This window comes from Danio rerio, chromosome 22, assembly GCF_049306965.1.
Source record: "Danio rerio strain Tuebingen ecotype United States chromosome 22, GRCz12tu, whole genome shotgun sequence".
In the NCBI taxonomy this organism is placed as follows: Eukaryota; Metazoa; Chordata; class Actinopteri; order Cypriniformes; family Danionidae; genus Danio; species Danio rerio.
The window spans coordinates 2,806,096-2,826,479 of NC_133197.1; the positions used below are offsets into that span (position 1 = coordinate 2,806,096).

The 20,384-nt window shown below is 39.5% G+C and overlaps 1 protein-coding gene across 1 annotated transcript; it reads left to right on the forward strand.

Annotated features, from left to right (window-relative positions):
* Window positions 1–403: 403 nt before the first annotated feature.
* Window positions 404–19,416, forward strand: LOC101882237 (uncharacterized). Its single transcript, XM_073936766.1, is given in 7 exon segments — window positions 404–534; window positions 4,216–4,584; window positions 6,271–6,358; window positions 6,360–7,071; window positions 11,587–11,743; window positions 12,642–12,908; window positions 16,557–19,416. Coding segments are annotated over 7 exon segments (2,796 nt in total). The 5' UTR covers window positions 404–479; the 3' UTR covers window positions 17,705–19,416.
* The last annotated feature ends 968 nt before the right edge of the window (window positions 19,417–20,384 follow it).

A 20,384-nucleotide genomic window follows, 5' to 3' on the forward strand; every position in this document is an offset into this window, starting at 1 on the left:
AGCAGTCAAGTTAATGCATTGCTATGGGTACTTAGAAGGTACTTAAACTAGATTTCTTGCAAGAATAGTTGATAAACTATAATAATAATTAGTTTATCCTGCAAATACTATATAAATATATATAATATATATACTATAATATATAAATAATCTGATCTGCTGCTGTTTAATGAGTGTTTATAGTCTGAGGCTCATCAATATTATCAGAGCTGCTGAAATCCTCTTTATATAATGTCAATAAGTCCTATTTTTACTGACTCCAGATCTACTAATTGCCACATTAACTACTATCTTGATTTATTTTGTCAATCATAATAAATTATGCAGATTTTTTTGTTTCTTCATTTGCAGCTCGTCCTTCTTCAGTTCAGCTGTAAATACTTGAATATTCCCATCAGTCTACAAGTGAAGACGAGCATCAGACCATCAGGAAGAAGAGAAATCTGCAAAGACAGAGTTTATTGAAGGACAGTGAGAAGATGAGTGATCCAGAACCCTGCAGAATTAAACAGGAAGACACTGAAGAACTAATAGGTTTGTGTTCATTCATTACTCTTCAATAATGAGGCTCACAAACACAGATCTTTGGATGTGCATCACAAACCAGGTGCTAGTCCTATTGCCGTTTCATCTAAGAGCCACCACAGAGGCAGATGAGACTTCACTGAATACTCCTCATCTTTTCCAAGGGCCAAATACAATAGCGGCATCAATGATCCATTGATGTTAATTACTTTGAGAACCTACATCAGCATCTAAACAAAGCAAATCCAGTGTTCATGTAGTGCAAGGGTGGTCAACCCTGTTCCTGAAGAGCCACCTTCCTGCAGATTTCAGTTGCAACCTATGTCAAACACACCTGCCTGTAATTATCATGTGGTGTTCAGGTCCTAATTAATTGGTTCAGGTGTGTTTGATATGGGTTGCAACTGAAATCTGCAGGAAGGTGGCTCTCCAGGAACAGGGTTGGCCACCCCTGATGTAGTGCATGGTAGTTTGTTGTTATAACAGAGATTATGAGCAATAATAACGTGTTCATGCATCATACCATAGTTTAAAGACGGAAAATGCAAGGGAGAATAACATGTTGACTCAGTGAATTTGAAGGGATTAGGGATTCTCCGTTCAGGATTTTTGCAGCCGATACAGAGTACCAATTCCTTGTCATGGTGATCGGCCGATACCGAGTACCAACACATAGAGCACATTTTTACTCCAAGTATGATACATGAGTGGAGATGTTGCATATATTTCCTTAAACATGTCACTTATGACATATAATGTAGACATGTCATCAGTGGCGCAACAAGGGGGTATGCAGTATATGCGGCGCATAGGGGCGCAACACATGGGGGGGCGCCGTTGTGCCAAAACTATTTTTTTTTAAATTATCCTTATTAAAAGTTTAAAATAATAAAAATAAATAAATATGTTTTGTTAAAAAAACATTATTTTGCATTTTAAACGAATATAATATTGTTATTGTTTAATTCAAAATAATTTAACACAATAACATGCAGTCCCACAGCCTAAAGTGTTCATGTAGATGTAACTGTTTAAATTTGTTTTTATTTTTATCAAAATAAACTGTCATACATAATGTTAAAAGTTATAAGATTAATCTGAAAATTTGTCTTCATTTATTATTAATTAATTAATATAAAATAAGAGGGATCACACAAAATTTGAACCCGCATACCCCTCAGTAAATGTGTAGTTGCGCCCCTGCATGTCATGGTCGGAAGCAAATTTACAGATCAAAATATGGCAAGAAAAGTCACTAATAAAGCTATTTGGAAACATTTCAAATCTTGAAAAGAGAATTCAACAAGTCTCAGTAAAGTTTGGAGTTCATGTTTGACGCATAAGGAGTTAAAATGCAAAACTATAAATCCATTACTTCTTTATTAAAAGTAGACAGATTCATAAACTACTGCTTACTACAAAACGTATAGCACAATAATTTATATTATTAAATATTCAAGTAAATATATACAGTTGAAGTCAGAATTATTTGCCCCCTGGTTTATTTTTTTTCCCCAATTTTCGTTTAACGGAGAGAAAACATTTTTTCAGCACATTTATAAACATAATCATTTTAATAACTAATTTCTAATAACTAATAACTAATTTTAGATTTTTTTTTATATTTATTATTTTATTTTTATTTTATCTTTGTCATGATGACAGTAAATAATATTAGACTAGATTTTTTTCAAGACACTTCTATACAGCTTAAAGTGACATTTAAAGGCTTCACCAGGTTAATTAGGTTAACTAGGCAGGTTAGGGTCATTAAGCAAGTTATTGTGTAACGATGGTTTGTTCTGTAGACTATTGAAATCAACTTAGCTTGAAGGGGTTAATAATTTTGTTAAATATTATCAGACATACTGTCATCATTTCCTTGCTCTGTTAAACATCATTTGGGAAATATTTAAAAAGTAGAATAAATTCATTCATTCATTTTCTTGTCGGCTTAGTCCCTTTATTATTTCGCCATAGGGTCGCCACAGTGGAATGAACCGCCAACTTATCCAGCAAGTTTTTTACGCAGCGGATGCACTTCCAGCTGCAACCCATCTCTGGAAAACATTCACACACACACACTACGGACAGTTTAGCCTACCCAATTCACCTGTACCACATGTCTTTGGACTGTGGGGGAAACCGGAGCACCCGGAGGAAACCCACGCGAACGCAGGAAGAACATGCAAACTCCACACAGAAACGCCAACTGAGCCGAGGCTCGAACCAGCGATCTTTTTGCTGTGAGACGAACGTGCTACCCACTGCGCCACTGCGTCGCCAAAAATAAATTTATGGGGGGTGGGGGTAGGCTAATAATTCTGACTTCAGCTGTATTTATGTACTTTTTTTTATTTGCCTAATATTTCAAGCCAGGATTTAATGAACTTACAGTATTTTTGAGAACACAGAACATTTAGTTCTGATATATATAAAGATTTCAGTTCTTATGTGTCCTCTGCTTGTAAACAAACAATTGTGATAAGATTGGCCAGATTAGTGAGTACTGATCGAGTCTGAAATGTGATTATCGACCGATGGCAGTCATTTGGAGCATCCCTAGTATAGATAGAGGCTGTTTCTCAATTACAAGAATGCAGAGCATAGACTTGCGTTCTTGTGGAGATCGGTCTTGCCAGGTGTCCTCGGAAGACTCAGGAGACTTCGAGGGCAGAGAATGCGTCCTCTGAGAAATGAGATGCTGCGTTCATCCTGATGGTCACATGACCTTCACATGTTTTAAATGGTAAATTATTTAAACATTACAGCCTTCATACAACGATTTATTGTTTTCCCCACTTTTCAAAATATATACTTTGCATAAAAACATTATAAACATACTCTGCACAATATAAATAAAACTGATTTTGATACGAATTTCAGCAAATAAACACCCTTAATGTGTTTAATCCTTTATTAAGATGGCCATGGTATTGTTTATATTCATCATTTTATTTAGGGAAATTCCTGAGGTAAATAAGTGATATCTCTGAACTTTAAAATCCTTCGCTTCCTACCTCCTGTTGCAATGACTTCTGGGACTTCCAGAGCGAGTTCGGTGCTCAAGTTTGCATCTGTGCATCCTCGATAAGTTTGACCTGTCCTCTGTTCTTGCGGTCTTGAGTATTGGAACTGAACTTTAGCAGCTGATGATGACGTTACACAAGAACACGAGGACGCAAGACCGCTGAAGAACGCATATTGAGAAACAGACAGAGATTCTTACGCTGCTATTTCAAATATGGCGCTCAAAGCGGATTCAGTTCATCTTGTTATTCACTGTAAAACACTTCAGATGCTGCGTTCCAGACTATTCAGAATTGGGAGTTTTCCTAATTGGAAATTATGAGTAGAACACTGCTAGAAGTCACACAGTCGACATGTGAACTTGGGGCAGATCAAAGAACCCAGACTATGAGACACGTCATTTGGCATCACAGATGGCGGCTAAAGTGAGATTGGCGCTGAGCAATTTTGTGCAGAACATAAATAATAAACATATAAATAAACTTTTTGTTTACTACTAGCCGAAATTGAGTTCTATGAGTGGGATCCCTACTGATCAAGACTAATAATAACCCTAATAATAATAATAAAACTATTTTGGCTTGATAGCGTAACATATATTTGTGCCTTTTGTTCGTTAAAAACTAGCCTCTTACAATTAATTTATTTACTTATTTTCAGGTGTGATGGTGAAGGAGGAGAGTGAAGAACTGAGTGAAAATAAGGAGAAACATCAGGTCAAAAGTGAAGAAGAAACTCAATCAGAGACTGAACAAACTATTTCAATGAAGAGAAAAGCAGTAAAATGTTTGACCTGCACTCAGTGTGGAAAGAGTTTCAAGAACAAAGTCACTCTCAGTCGTCACGTGAAGATCCACACCGGAGAGAAACCCTACCAGTGTTCACACTGCGGCAAGAGATTCATTCATTCAGGACAATTGAAAATACACGAGAGGACTCACACTGGAGAGAAACCGTATCACTGCACTGATTGTGGGAAGAGTTTCACACAAATATCGTCTCTAAGGACACACACAAAGCACATTCACAGTAAGCTGATCATGACAGTTGAAGATCCAGCCCTTGTTTTTATAAATAGGTATTTGAGATGTGGAGTTCATTCTTTCATATTCTTTTCAGCTTAGTCTCTTTATTATTCTGGGATCGCCACAGCGGAATGAACCACCAACTTATCCATTTTGGTTCCTGGTTTCCTTGATTATTTATTTATTTATTTGTTTATTTGGCAGGGACAGTGTACATTAATTAGCATTTCTGCCAATGCACCAGAATTAGCCCGAAGGCTATTTTTCATCTGTTGTCCCTTAACAACCTAGAAAAAACAATAGAAAAATTATACAATCTATCAAACATTTAAACAGTACTAAAATAGACATGCTCATATAGATGTTAAAAGAGAATATTTACAAATTAAGCTAAAACACCAACATTTTGTAATAGAGATAAAAATAGTTGAAACACATTTAAACAACAGATCATTCAGATCTGTTGTCAGCTCAGCTGTGTTTGATCAAAACTGTGCAGAGCTGCGGCCCTCCAGGAATCGAGTTTGAGACCTGTTGTCTAAACCAAGGGTGCCTAAACTCGAATTGAGTCAGTGTCTTACAGAGTTTAGCTCCCAACACACCTGCCAGGACATTTCTAGCAAGCCTACTGATGCTGCGTTAACACCAGACGCGGAACGCTCATCAAGTGCAAGTGATTTACATGTTAAGTCAATGCAAACGCGCGAATAGACATCCTGAATTGAGCGTTTTGCGCGTTTGACGCACGTTTTGCGTGAATCGCTCGAGTTCGAAAATCTGAACTTCAGCGGACCTTCGCGCCGCGTTAACCAATCAGAAGCTTGCTCTTGTGGGGGTGTGATTGTGACGTGGAACCTATTGATGGTGTCCCGGGGGAAATCCTCCAAGCGACACCGACAACAAGTCATCAAACTGGGCTCGGTTCAGTCAGAAGCACCGCTGAAAGCCTCCGTCAGTTTCTGGAGGAGTTTATGAGCTCACAGAGCTGGATGCACCTCTGAAAGGATCTAGTGGACTCTAAACGTATCGACGCTGTTTTTCAGTTTTCATAAAGCACATAAACACTGTTATTTTCTTCATAAAAGCCATGTTAGCCATTTAGCTATGAAGCTAGAATCACCGGGCAGGCAAAAGCCCTGCCCAACACGTGAATCTGCGTCTGTTCTGAAGTGAATATAACGCGCGAATGAATCGAGTAACCTCAAATGTTCACGCGGCAATTTATGTGCAAATAGCGCGATTTATCCGTGCATTCCGCTTCTGTAGTGAACACAGCATAAGAGCTTGACTGGCTAGCCCATGTGTGTTTGATTGGGCTTGGATCTAAACTATGCAGGACACAGGTCCTCCAGGATCGAGTTTGGACAGCCCTAGTCCAAACCTTTCGACTTATTACAAACTCTGTGCCCAAACAAAACTATGCAGGGCCGGTGTCCTGCATAGTTGAGCTCCAACTTTCTTCAACACACCTGTCTGGAAGTATCTAGTATACCTAGAAATAGCTTGATTAGCTGATTCTTGTGTGTTTAATTGGGGTTGGAACTAAAATAGGCAGGACACTGGCCCTCCAGGACCTAGTTTGGGCACCCCTGGTCTAAAAGGTCATCGGCATTTATTTGATCAATGATTAATCCTTTGCTTCCTTCATATCACTCTTATAAATTCAATTGTTTTCTCTTTACTTTTTCAGACCTGCTGGTGCAGGAGGAGAGTGAAGCACAGAGTGAGGCCGAGAAGATCCACCTTAGCGTCCATACAAAGGAGAAACCGTATTCATGTTTTGTGTGGAAAGAGTTTTAAACATCAGACTACATTAAGACTACACCAGAGGATTCACACTGGAGAGGAGTTATTCATTTGCCTTGAATGTGGGAGGAGTTTCACTCAGTCATCACATTTTAATCAACACATGCTGATCCACACCGGAGAGAAACCACACAACTGTGATCAGTGCGGCAAAGCATTTGCAAGGGCTTCCGACCTGAAGGACCATCTTAGAGTTCATACAAAGGAGAAGCCTTACTCATGCTCTGAGTGTGGGAAGAGTTTTGCGCATCAATCAAATCTAAAAGACCATCAGAAGATCCACACTGGACTGAGAGAGTTTGTGTGCTTTGAGTGTGGGAAGACTTTTATCAGGGATGGACACTTGAAACAACACCAGAGGATTCACACTGGAGAGAAACCGTACCAGTGTGCACACTGCGGCAAGGAATTTGGTTGGTCACAATCCCTGAAAACACACAAGAGGACTCACACAGGAGAGAAACCCTTCACGTGTACTCCATGTGGGAAGAGTTTTGGACAAGTATCACACCTTCATCAACACATGCTGATCCACACTGGAGAGAGACCACACAAGTGTGATCAATGCGGCAAAACATTCTTGAGAGCTTCAGAGCTGAAGATCCATCTTAGAGTTCATGCAAAGAAGAAGCCTTATTCATGCTCTTTAGCCCCATCAGAAACTTCCTCCGATTCTCAAAAGTTTTAAGTGGTTCCAATTCGAGCTTTCGATTTACCGGTCGATCTACGTTCCTACTCTCACCTATGATCATGAGCTTTGGGTCTGGACTAGGGTTGTAACAATATACCGGTATGACGGTTTACCACGATTTGAACGTGCACGATTATCATACCATGAACAATTGCATATCAACGGTTTTAACCCTTAAAGACCGAGACAGCCGCCCGCGGCTAAAAATAAGTATTGCTCTTAAATGTTTAATAACTTTTGATCCGCTGATCCGATTCATACAATTCAAAGATTGGCATAAAGAAGAGAATCTCAGCTTTCCAGTGCTGTATCACATAACATTCGCGGACTTTCAGAGGCTCCGGAATCAGTGCGGTTACGTCATCAAAATTTGACAAAGCTGATTTGACAAAGAAACGCTCGTCACTGTGTCTCCGGACAAACCAGACATGATACATTGATGCATTGTCCCTCCTCCATGCCCAGATTGGTTCAAACTCGCTATATCACAACCAATAAGCATAGGTTTCGCTTTTGTTTGTGGACCAACAATGAGCTTTTTGAACAACACGGAATGAGAGATAGGCATACATTTATGCGCGGCTAAATAAAACGCAAAAAAAAAGTTTTGCATGAAATAATTCTCATACTAAGTACTTTTGCATGCACAGCAGCACAGAAACATGACAAAACAGTGACACAGCAAAGACGAACTGCTGCTCTTGCTGTTTTCAAAAGACACAAATGAAGGTGCAGCTGTTTGTCTGCATTGCAGACAACCATATCCAAATCCATATCCACAGACAACCATATCCATGCTGGCACATAAAACCTAAGGATGGTCCATATTGAATCTAGTTTCGTTATGTAACTATTTATAGTATAGTAAATATTTATATCTATTTTTTACTGAGGATTTGCACCATGTTTATTTGGACTTTGACACATTATTTATTATTTTCTTATTTTTTTATTTGTTCATTGTACAAGTGGACACATTCTCTCACCTCAGCGGTCAAGATTAAGTCCTGAAAATCTCAACATGCTTACATTTCTTCATCACAACCCAGACTGAAAAAAACAACGCTTTAAATACATGTTTACAGCCATAAACTTGGTATTGCACTTTTGGTCTCCCATTTATCCTGCTTATAAGGAAGGACAGTTTAAGTTTATTTTTGTCTAATCTTAAAAGACCTTGCTTGTTTATTCCTTCTAATTTAATTTATTAAAATGGGAGATTTTTCAGTTTATTTTTATAAAAGACTTCTATAGTTCTATTAAAATGGTTCTTTCAAAAGTTTGTTGAAATAAAACCTTTGTTCAGTCAGAAAACGTGTTCTTATTCTTTTCAGGGTCTTTGCTATGAGAATTCCTGTTTAATACCGTATACCGCGAAACCGTCAAACCGTGGTATTGTTTTAGACGATTATCATACCGTAAAAAATTCATACCGTTACAACCCTAGTCTGGACCGAAAGGACAAGATCTCAGATACAAGCAGCCGAAATGGGTTTCCTTCACAGGGTGGCAGGGCGCACCCTTATAGACAGGATGAGGAGCTCTGTCACCCGAGAGGAGCCCAGAGTAAAGCCCATGCTCCTCCACATCGAAAGAAGTCAGCTGGGGTGGCTCGGGCATCTGTTTTGGATGCCTCCTGGACTCCTACCTAGGGAGGTGTTCATGGCATGTCCCACTGGGAGGAGGCCTCGGGGAAGACCCAGGACATACTGGGTGCGCGGAGCCCTGCCACGATTCAGGACACTTAAAGTTTCTGCCGCGCCACAGAGCGCCATCTGAATAGTTTCTTTTAAATAACGTCTGAATAGTCGGCGGTAATAGCCTAGTGGTTAGTGCGTCGACACATAGCACCTAGGTGCTCACGGCGACCCGAGTTCGATTCCCGGCTCGAGGTCCTTTGCCGATCCTTTCCCTATTTCTGCTCCCCACTCTTTCCTGTCTGTAAAATCTCCACTGTCCTAGCCAAATAAAGGTGAAAACCCCTAAAAGAAAATAATTTAAAAAAATAAATAAAAAAAATAACGTCTGAATGTGCGTGTCTGGTGTGCCGTATCACGGCGCATCTGGTGCCTCAGTCAAAGTTAATCCAGTAAGTGTTGGTGTACAAGCGCAAAACTTTAAACTAGCATACAGTTGGCTGTAAAACTAAACAAAGACACAAATGATTTTGTTCTCTCTGCTTGGTCTGTGTCTGAGTCGTACATGTAAAGCTGAATGCTGATCCTCTCACTGTTGCTTCTCTCTGTCTGTCTGTTTCTAAACACAGAGTGAGGGAGCTCTTGGCTCCGCCCCCTTGTTACGTTGGGCGGGAAGTCAAAACTAATTTTCATGTGAAGTAACACACCTCTAAAACAGCGAGCTGTGGACACACCCCCAACATCACACTTTTTAACACATTATAATAAAAAAAATCTGAACTGTGTTTTGAACTGAACCTAAACTGGCACACTCAGAGTAACCATAATATTAATATTAAATCATAAAACAGGGGTAAACTATGTGCCCTTTAAATAATATGATGATAATATTGTTTAGACTAAGCATGGCTCCTGATAGATTTTGTGCATAAAGGAAAAAAGGAGGGATGACGAGTCCGTAAGGTAAGACTTAATAAACCTTATTCTCGCCCACGAGTTCGGTGTAAGACAACACACAACAAATAATTCTATAAAACGTCAATTGTCTATAGAATTTCTTTCAAAAAAACTAATATTCATGCAAAAGATTTCTTAAATTGTCTTAGCATCTTAGCAGTTGTGTCTTTAGATTGTTACATTCCAGTTACATTTAGGATTAATTTTTATATATAAGCCTTTAAATGCCACTTTAAGATGTAAAGAAGTGTCTTGAAGAATATCTAGTCAAATATTATTTACTGTCATCATGGCAAAGAGAAAATAAATCAGCTATTAGAGATGAGTTATTAAAACTTGTCTAGAAATGTGTTGAAAAAAAAAATCTGTCAGTTAAACAGAAATTGGGGGGGGGGGGGGGGGAAATAAATGGGCTAATAATTCAGGGGGTTACTTAATTCCGATTGCAACTCTCTCTCTCTCTCTCTCTCTCTCTTTCTCTATATATATATATATATATATATATATATGTGTGTGTGTATGTATTGATTCATTTTCTTGTCGGCCTAGTCCCTTTATTAATCCGGGGTCGCCACAGCAGAATGAACCGCCAGCTTATCCCGCAAGTTTTTACGCAGTGGATGCCCTTCCAGCTGCAACCCATCTCTGGGAAACATCCACACACACATTCACACTCATACACTATGGACAATTTAACCTACCCAATTCACCTGTACCGCATGTCTTTGGACTGGGGGGAAAACCGGAGCACCCACGCGAACGCAGGGAGAACATGCAAACTCCACACAGAAACGCCAACTGAGCCGAGGATCGAACCAGCGACCTTCTTGCTGTGAGGCGACAGCACTGCGCCACTGCCTCGCATGTGTGTGTGTGTGTGTGTATATATATATATATATATATATATATTTTTTTTTTTTTTTTTTTTTTTGGAAGTAGTAGAGTCCCAGTAGAGCTTTGTCTAGCAACGGCAACGCCCGTGGTTATCATCCCATGCCTAGCAAAAACATAACTTCATATGTCTTTCTAAACAGCCTACTCTACTGCTTGAGAAAGTGAAAATGAAAGTGAGTCGTTTGGTCTAGTAATCTAACTACAAGTTTACAGGCTGTATTACTAAAACATTTTGTGTGTAACGACTTTAAATATGAAGCTCAAAGCTTAATTTTTATTGTATCTCAATGGAAGCTTTGAATGTAAATAAGCGACAATATGACGTCTTGTATGAGAACGCTCAGAACGACCGCAACGGTCGTTATAGAATCTTTATCTGAAGATTAAGATGTTTTGTTTTTTTTTGTTTTCCTTTACATTTGGTTTGTTGACAGTATTGTATTTTGGCGTATTTTTGATGATCCGCCGTCGCGCCTGCCTCGCCGTGATGACGTCAGCACTGACGCGTTCATTCAGCGTCGAGTCTTCAGAGCTGAGCTGAGGTGAGTCGTTGACGCTTTTTCTCGTGTTTACACATCAATAAAACACACTTTACAGTTTATTAAAGCGACAATCTGCGACTAGTTTCTGCATTGAGTTCACCTCTATCTGTGTGTCTGCTGACCAAAACAACACAGCAGGCGGAGAGGAGCTCTGAGGAAAACATGAGCTCAATGTTGTGTTTCTTTGTAAGTGTATGCTTTTTTACAGTAATAACATCGCAAACCGTGATCTGTGTATTTAATGAGAATTTAGCAGATAAATTGGGTTTCACACTGAAAACATTCAATTATTGATTTGTGGTGCTCATTAATTCTGAAAGTTTAGGATTTTACAGTTTCGTTGTTATTTCACATAGTTACCTCATAGAAGCTTTCACAATCTGATTTCTATATTTGTAAGATTATACTTATTTATTTATTAGGTGTTTTTTTTTTGTTTTTTTTTATTTGATGGTCATTTTCCTTGAGTGCAGCTGTAAATACTGGAGTATTCCCATCAGTCTACAAGTGAAGACGAGCATCAGACCATCAGGAAGAAGAGAAATCTGCAAAGACAGAGTTTATTGAAGGACAGTGAGAAGATGAGTGATCCAGAACCCTGCAGAATTAAACAGGAAGACACTGAAGAACTAATAGGTTTGTGTTTATTCATTACTCTTCAATAATGAGGCTGAACAACAATAAGGCTTTCAGCTCTTCATAAGTTTTGCTACTTGAACTTTTGATTTGGCCAAACAGTAATAGTAGCGCCTTACAGTTCGTATCAAGCTGTATTAAATTAATACATTTCAGTATAATAATTTAAAAGAGTCTCTCAATCTAACCCTCCTCACTGTGTTACCGTCTGTAGCTTGCCTTTATGTTTGTCTGTTCTGGTAGAATCCGCTTAAAATCATGAAAACAGATAAAAAATGAAAGTCTCTTTAGCCCTGAAAATGTTTGTGCATGCCTCCAGTTTGTTGCGCTGCAAAATGTCGTCCCGATTCTTTAGCCTAATGCTTTGACCACAAGGGTTGATCGTTTTGAAACCAGTGTCTGATTCTTTCATGATGTGCTGATGTTCAAGAAAGCTCAGCTCAAACTGAGTATTTGTGTTTTATAATCAGACTCTTGTGTCTGCAAATTTAAATGCCGATTATTCAAAAGCAAGCAAGTCGACGGCGCACTCCGCTGCTTTTGTGCTATGGTCGATTCAGAGCTCATATGTGGAGATTTTAGTCTGTTATTTTACAGTTCGCACACATCTGTTTTTTGTTGTAGATGTAAGTGAAATGCTCACACTGTTGAGCCCTGATAAAACATCAAACTGTTAAAAAACTTGCTTCATTTACATTTACATTGTCATTTAGCAGACGCTTTTATCCAAAGCGACTTACAAATGAGGACAAGGAAGCAATTTTCACAACTAAGAGAAACAATGAATAAGTGCCATAGGCAAGTTTCAGGTCTGTAAAGTCTAAGAAGGGAAGTATTAGTAGTATTAGTAATTGTTTTTTATTTTTTTTTTACAATTAATTAATTTACTTATTTTCAGGTGTGAAGGAGGAGACTGAAGATGAGGAGAAACATCATGTCAAGAGTGAAGAAGAAACTCAATCAGAGGCTGAACATAGTATTTCAATGGAAATACCAGCTGTAAATGGTTTGATCTGCACTCAGTGTGGAAAGACTTTCAAGAACAAACACACTCTGAAGAGTCATATAAGGACGCACACTAGAGAGAAACCGCATCACTGCACTGATTGTGGGAAGAGTTTCACACGGTCAACTTCTCTACGAAGACACAGAAAAAAATATCACAGTAAGTAGATTACCTAATCATTCAGCCACATGGGGAAACTAAGTTTCCACTGACTGGTACAGTACGGTACGGTTCGGGTCGGCATGGGTCACCTGTATCAGGCTTGTGTTTCCACTAGCAAGGGTACCCTTTTGGTGGGCGTGGTGTATGACAAAGTTTCAGTCGACGTCATTTTTGCTCAAGAAAATGTCTACAGTAAAGCTGCACAGGTCGCTCACATATCATATGAAAAGCACTTCTCACAAAACAGATGCTTTACACATAAATACTTGTGTATAAATGTTCATTACTAACTTTTCTATAAACAGGAGTTAATTATAACTGCAGATCAATGACGGTGCGAAATAGCCTACTGTAACGTCTGTAATTATATTAAATAAATAAATAAATGAACATATATGAACACATACAGCCCCTTACAGTCTCCGATATGTTACCAACTACAGAAGAACTACTAAAAGCAGACATTTCGTCCTTAATTAGGTTCAAAACAACACAAAGTATAGCCTACAGTCAGTGCAAACCTCTCATCTGTGTCTGTAATCTTCAGTAGCACATGTCATGTAGCCTCTGTTAGAGAGTCATTCCATCATTCCCACTTCATATTAGTCCAAAAGGTGATAATAAAGATTTCAACAAGGCAGTTTGTTCACGTTTGCTGAAGAAATAACGTGCTCATTGGCTTCGCCTTTCTTCCCGCGCTCCACTCTCGCGTTTGTCCTTTTCTTTTTGAATGTATCACTCGCGTTTGTCAGCTTCTCACAGGATCGGGTTTCCAAAGCTTGTCAATAATCAAGTGCATGTTATTATTATCAGATCAAGAAGTTTGTTATTTCAGATAGAGACGCGCGGCGAGCGCAAGAAAGAAAGCGAAACCACTCGGGTTTCAGACTGGCTCGTTGAAAACTACGCGGCACAGGGTGAATCTGCTCATCTCCATGGTTTTGTGGCTGTTTATCATGACGACAAAAGGGTTTGTTTGCAGGACCGACCATGGCTGCATATGTATTTATATTTCCGCTGTAATCTCTCGCTGTGTATTTCAAACATGGCGGGTCCTTTGTTTACATTCTAGCTTGTTGAGTCTACAAATGACGTATCTCTGTAAACAAATAGCGTTCATCTGCGCGTGTAGCTCCACCTTATGGCACCCTTTCTGCAGTTTTTCGAAAGTGTCCCGAAAAAGTGGTACGGTATAATAATAATTCGGTATAATAAAAATTCGGTTCAATAAATAAGAAGGAAAAATAATGGATAAAAAGAGTGAGGCTATGGTCAAATAATTAAATAAATGAAAAAAACTGCGACTGCTGCTTTCTCCATTCGCCATGCTGGAGAGAAACAGTCTGCACAAATGAAGCGCAGAGTGGGTGTCATTGACTACAGCTCTCATCTGATTGGCTGAAAGGTACGAGTTACCCTGCCTCTGGCAGTAAAGTCTCAAAAATACACACACACGTATCCAGGGGGAGTCGTACGTGAAAGAGGATTTGCACATTCTCATTCAGGATAAACTCGCAAGTTTTAAACATTCTAAACATTTTGTACACTCTTATACATTTGCAAATGGTGTTTTGCATTTGTGAAATGTATTTTATGAAAATGTATTTTTATTTTGAGCACGTGAACATTTTTTGTGATTATAAAAAAATATTTTACTCATGTGAACTTGCCTCAACACCTGCCTGCCTGGGTGTTTTAAGTATACCTATTAAGACCTTGATTAGCTTGTTCAGGTGTGTTCAATTAGCGTTGGAGCTAAAATCTGCAGGACACCAGACCTCCAGAAACAAGTTTGGTGACCCCTGGTCTAAATTATGTAGTTCCCCCACGTAGTTTCAAGAGACTGACTCGAAAGCATGAAATAATTGACCATCGATTTAAAGAGTCGTTGACATTTAGTAGATGTTACGTAGCGGATGCACCCCGCTACGCACATAAGTTTAAGGATGACCGCTATAAAAAGAGGTCACCCGGAGTCCCCGTTCCTGCTCCCTAAGCACACACACACACAGGCCAAGCTGTCAAAAGGGGTAATAGATTTATTAAACAAAAAGATCAATATCAGAATCAGGGAACAAAAAGGCCAAAACAACAAACAAAACAAGGTACGCTACCTAATATTAAACTTCTTACCTATACCAACCATAAATAAAGCATACAATTCCACCCTCCATAACTAACCACAAAACAGGAGAAAACTGGACAAAAGAAAAAGGGCCTTCCCTTTGATCATTCAGCATTAAGGTAAATATTAGCCACAGCTAACACATGATACCGTCCCATAGATATATACACTAGATATCGCATAGGGACCCTGAGCATGCGTCAATAGCGCCGCCACATTGGTACCGTGCTCCCAGGACAAGCGTCATTCAACCGCACTAGTCAAGACAATGTTATTACGTGAAGATGCTGGACTTTAGCGCTGTCTACGGGTGTAGAAATGAGCAAACAAAGAAATCAAAGCACAAAGGCAGAACATTTCATTGGTCAGATTAAGTTTTTTTCTGTTTTTGTATGTTCTGAACTTTTGTGCTAATCAGGTAACGTTATTGATGATGACAGTCACTTACTGCATTCACCATACGGCAAAGCAGCTCCAACTCGCACTAAACACTCGGCTTATGCTAGTTTTGTTGAATAAAATCAGCAAACAATGCAAAAGAAATACGACAACGAGATGCTGCGCTGCCAGAAACTTGTATTATTGTCGGCTAGTGAACGAGTCGTTCATAACAGAGATTCATTCACAAACGAATCGCTCCCTCCGTCAGTATGAGAAGTGAAAGCAGGAGAGGAGCTGTGTTTCAGGACATGATTAGATCAAATTTAACAGGAAGGGTGGATAGTACATTTCTGTACACACAAACACAAGCTTTTTGTCAGGAATGCCCGTGCGGTCACTGATCTATCAATGAAGAAAAGTGATGTAAAATTATAAGTTTCGTAATTCGAAAAAAAATTACATACTAACATCCAGGAAAACTCCCGATCACAGATATATGTTTATATGTGTATATCTCTGGCTTTGGATGGCCACAGTCCTCCACTGTACCTTTGTCCCGCATTCATTTCCAAGGAGCGCTACCCTGTAGCAAGATGGCGGCGATATTGACGCATTCCGTCCAATAGACAACATTAGGCCAGGTGACATCTAGTGTATATATCTATGATACTGTCCTAGTACCGTATTTAACAGAGTATCTCACCAGATGACTTTGAAACAGGGTCGTAGAAAGGCATTAAACAATCAGCCACCGCTAATGCCTATTTCCGTATTTAACAGAGTATCTCACCAGATTACTTTGGAAAAAAGGTTTCAGACAGATCACTGCCACACAGAGAACTCAGAGCGAACTGCTCAGACACACACACACAATAGCGAGGGGAAACAGGAAGAGAACTCAAGGAGCGTCAACGGCGTGCCTTTATAGCTGGTGCCGCCCCTTTCACAGCTGCACCTGATCTCCGCTCATGTGGAGAGAGAGAGAGAGAAAGAGATAGATAATGGAGGAAACACACACAGGAACAATACACACTAGCATTGTCAAAAATAATGTTGCTCAATATGTAACAGTAGATCATTGATTAATCATTGCTTCACATTTCTCTCCTAAAGTGACTTTTTTCTTAATGTATTTTCAGACCTGGTTGTGAAACAGGAGGAGAGCAAAGAGCCGAGTGAAGCCAAGGAGACCTATCCATGCTCTTTGTGTGGAAAGAGTTTTAAATTTCAGTCAAAGTTAAGACAACATCAGATGATTCACACCGAAGAGAAACCGTACGCATGCACTCAGTGTGGGAGGAGTTTTAAATTTGAGTCAAACTTAAAACAGCATCAGATGACTCACACTGAAGAGAAACCGTACACTTGTGATCGATGCGGCAAAATATTTTCAAGGCGTTCAGAGCTGAAGATCCATCTTAGACGGCACACAAACGAGAAGCCGTATTCCTGCTCTGAGTGCGGAAAGAGTTGTATTAGAGCTGGAGACTTGAACTCGCACCAGATGGTCCACATAGGTGTGAAAAAGCATGCCTGCGTTGAGTGCGAGAAGACTTTTATTAGAGTTGGAGACTTAAACCGACACCAGAGGACTCACAGTGGAGAGAAACCGTACAAGTGTTCACACTGCGACAAGAGATTCGGTCTTTTACAAATCCTGAAAGTACATGAGCGGACTCACACTCGAGAGAAACCGTACTCATGTACTCAGTGCGGGAAGAGCTTCAGATATTCATCAAAACTTAATGAACACGTGGTGATCCACACTGGAGAGAGAACACACACGTGTGATCAATGCGGCAAAGCATTCTTGAGGCGTGCAGACCTGAAGGCTCATCTTAGAATTCATTCAAACGACAGGCCTTATTCATGTTTGTTATGTGGAAAGAGTTTTACATTTAAGAAATGTTTAAAAAAACATGAGCAGATCCACACTGGTGTGAAAGAGTTTGCGTGCTTTGAGTGTAAGAAGACTTTTATCAGTGTTGGACACTTGAAAAGACACCAGGTGGTTCACAGTGGAGAGAAACCGCACAAGTGCTCACACTGCGACAAGAGCTTTGCCAGGTTGGAATGCCGGAAAGCACATGAGCGGATTCACACCGGAGAGAAACCGTACACATGCACTGAATGTTGGAAGAGTTTTACCCAATTATCAAACCTTAAATCACACATGCTGATCCACAATGGAGAGAAAAAACACAAGTGTGATCACTGCGGCAAAACATTCCTGAGGTCTTCAGAGGTGAAGAGCCATCTTAGAGTTCATGCAGTGGAGAGGTCTTAGTCATGTTAGTAAAGATGTTTACACATCAACGTCATTTACCTCCCAGAAAACTCCATTGTGTTTTCACAAACATCAGATTTAATAGTTTAGCATATGTCCATATTTTCCTGCACATGTCTGTTTTTGAGGACTGAATGCACCTGCATTGATTTCTACATTTCCTGAGATGTCCAGGATTCAGCGTTTGCTTTCTACAGTCTTCATTAGTTGAATGATTATTTTATACCTTTCTCTCTTTAAGCTGGAGATAGAGTTGTGGAGGCTTTTATATTAGACACACTCGCCTTTGTAATATTATTTCCAGCATCGGTTCTGTCGTGAAGAAACAGTGCAGAAGAAGAGATCAGCATGTGAAGTTGCTGAATGAATTTAATTGTGTCTAAAAAATGAGTAGTTTGTGGATAAATGTAGAGGACACTCCTAAAAATGTGTGTCACGCCACCATCACTCAGTCATGTATATTGGAGCTGCACCATACTGGAAAAACCGACATTGTAGTATTTAGTATTTCTGAGATGTTTTGTGATCTGAGTTAGGGTGCTTTCACACCTGCCTAATTTAGTTCGATTGAATCGCTCTAGAGTTCGTTTCCCCTTTTGGTGTGGTTTGTTTGGGCAGGTGAGAATGCAGTAATCGTACTCGAGTGCGCACCAATAGCGGACCAAAAAAGCGTACCAAGACCTGCTTGAAGAGGTGGTCTCGGTACGCTTTTAAACGAACTCTGGAGGGGTTCGTTTGTGGTGAGAATATGATCCATGCTAAAACAGGTCCAACCGCAAAAAGTACTGCGCGTTTTGAACTAATTCAGCTGCCGTAGGCCGATGCGCTGTGCATTATGGGATATGGAGGAAAAATATTTGTTGGCAGCGCTTTACCAACAGAGAGAGATGGGAAAACATTACCTGATGGATCGTTGGTAATATTTCCGCAAGATGACCATGTCGCAGTTTAGCAAAATTAATTCACGCCTCCTCCTGAAGTGACGAGCGATGTATTAAACACTGTTTTCCAGCCTCGGCCGCGCTTCTTTTTCGTAATGTATAGTTTGTCTAAAGCAGGGATACAATCAGCCAGCGCAGTCGTCCCTCCAGAGTTAAAGGTTTTGTTTACCTGCGGAAGTTCACATGCATTTTCCCGCACGTGAATTCTGACCAATCAATAAGCAGTTTAGGAAATATGTTCAATAACATCTGGCCAATGAGAGATGTGGATTTTGTCACATGACTGCATTTTGGTTCGTTTTAACTGGTTCGGACCAAAGCCAGCAGTGTGGTGTGAAAACGACCCAAAGATGGCAGAAAATGCAACAATGTATCATTTATTGCACTTGGTCTGGACCAAATAAAGCGAACTACAGATGTGAAAGCACCCTTAAACGTCTCTGTCTGGGAAGAGTTCTTCACTTGTCATTGATCAGGAGGAGTGCATCTGCATAACATATAAACAAATCACAAGCATAAATTAACACGAGAGAGCAAAGATACTCATGAAATAAACTGTTATTAGGGGTTTTCTGGACAGTTTTAACAGTATTGAGGTACAGAAATGTAATAATCAGATGTAGGATAACATTGTTTACAGTGGTCAACATCTGAAATGCTTTAATTAAAGTTGTCCTAAAATTATTGAACAACACCCATACTTGTTTCATCTACACTTGCCTTAAAAAATAACTCACTCTGTTTGGATTAAACTATGCATGTGTTTCTGAACTGTTTTCTGTTTAAATTCTTAATTATAACTAAGAGGACTGCTTGACATTGCGGGGTGACATGGTGGCTCAGTGGTTAGCACTGTCACCTCATAGCAAGAAGGTTGCTGGTTTGAGTCCTGGTTCAGCCCGTTGGCATTTCTGTGTGGAGTTTGCATGTTCTTCCCATGTTGGCGTGGGTTTCCTACATGTGCTTCGGTTTCCCCCACAGTCCAAACACATGCGCTATAGGTGAATTGAAAAAACTAAATTGACCGTAGTATATTAGTGTGTATGGGTGTTTCCCAGTACTGGATTGCAGCTGGAAGGGCATCCGCTGTGTAAAACATGCTGGATGAGTTGGCGGTTCATTCCCCTGATGAATAAATGGACTAAGCTGAAGGAAAATAAATGAATGAACTCAACGTTGCAGATCCTGTGATGTGACAATTGCGGATTCACACATTGCGACATTAAACAGCCATATTTCAGCTAATTTTATATTCATATTTTATCAAAATGCAAATCTTGAGTAATGTAGAAGTTCTAAATGCATATTCATCTCCTTTAATTTTACATTTAGTGAATTTTCTGCTTATAGGCCTACAGATTGTGCTTGTTCAGGTAAGGGTAACTACACTTTTAAGGAAAAAAATATTTAACTTGTTTGTTATCTCTTAAACTCGATACCAACTACACGATATGATACATATGTTTATTAGTTTCAGGTAGTCCGTTTTTAAATGTTACGTTTAGTTAATCATCTTTAATACTTTGTTAAAAGCGTTTGTTTACTGATGGTAGATAGTTTTTTTTTTACCTCACACGTTGCTAAAAACAGCTTTACACCACTGAAGAGGCACATAAACCAAACCTCCAGATATAAATTCACAAAAATGATCGCTTAAGACACAGGTGTCAAACTCAGTTCCAAAAGGGCCGCAGCTCTGCACAGTTTAGTTCCAACCCTAATTAAACACACCTGATCAA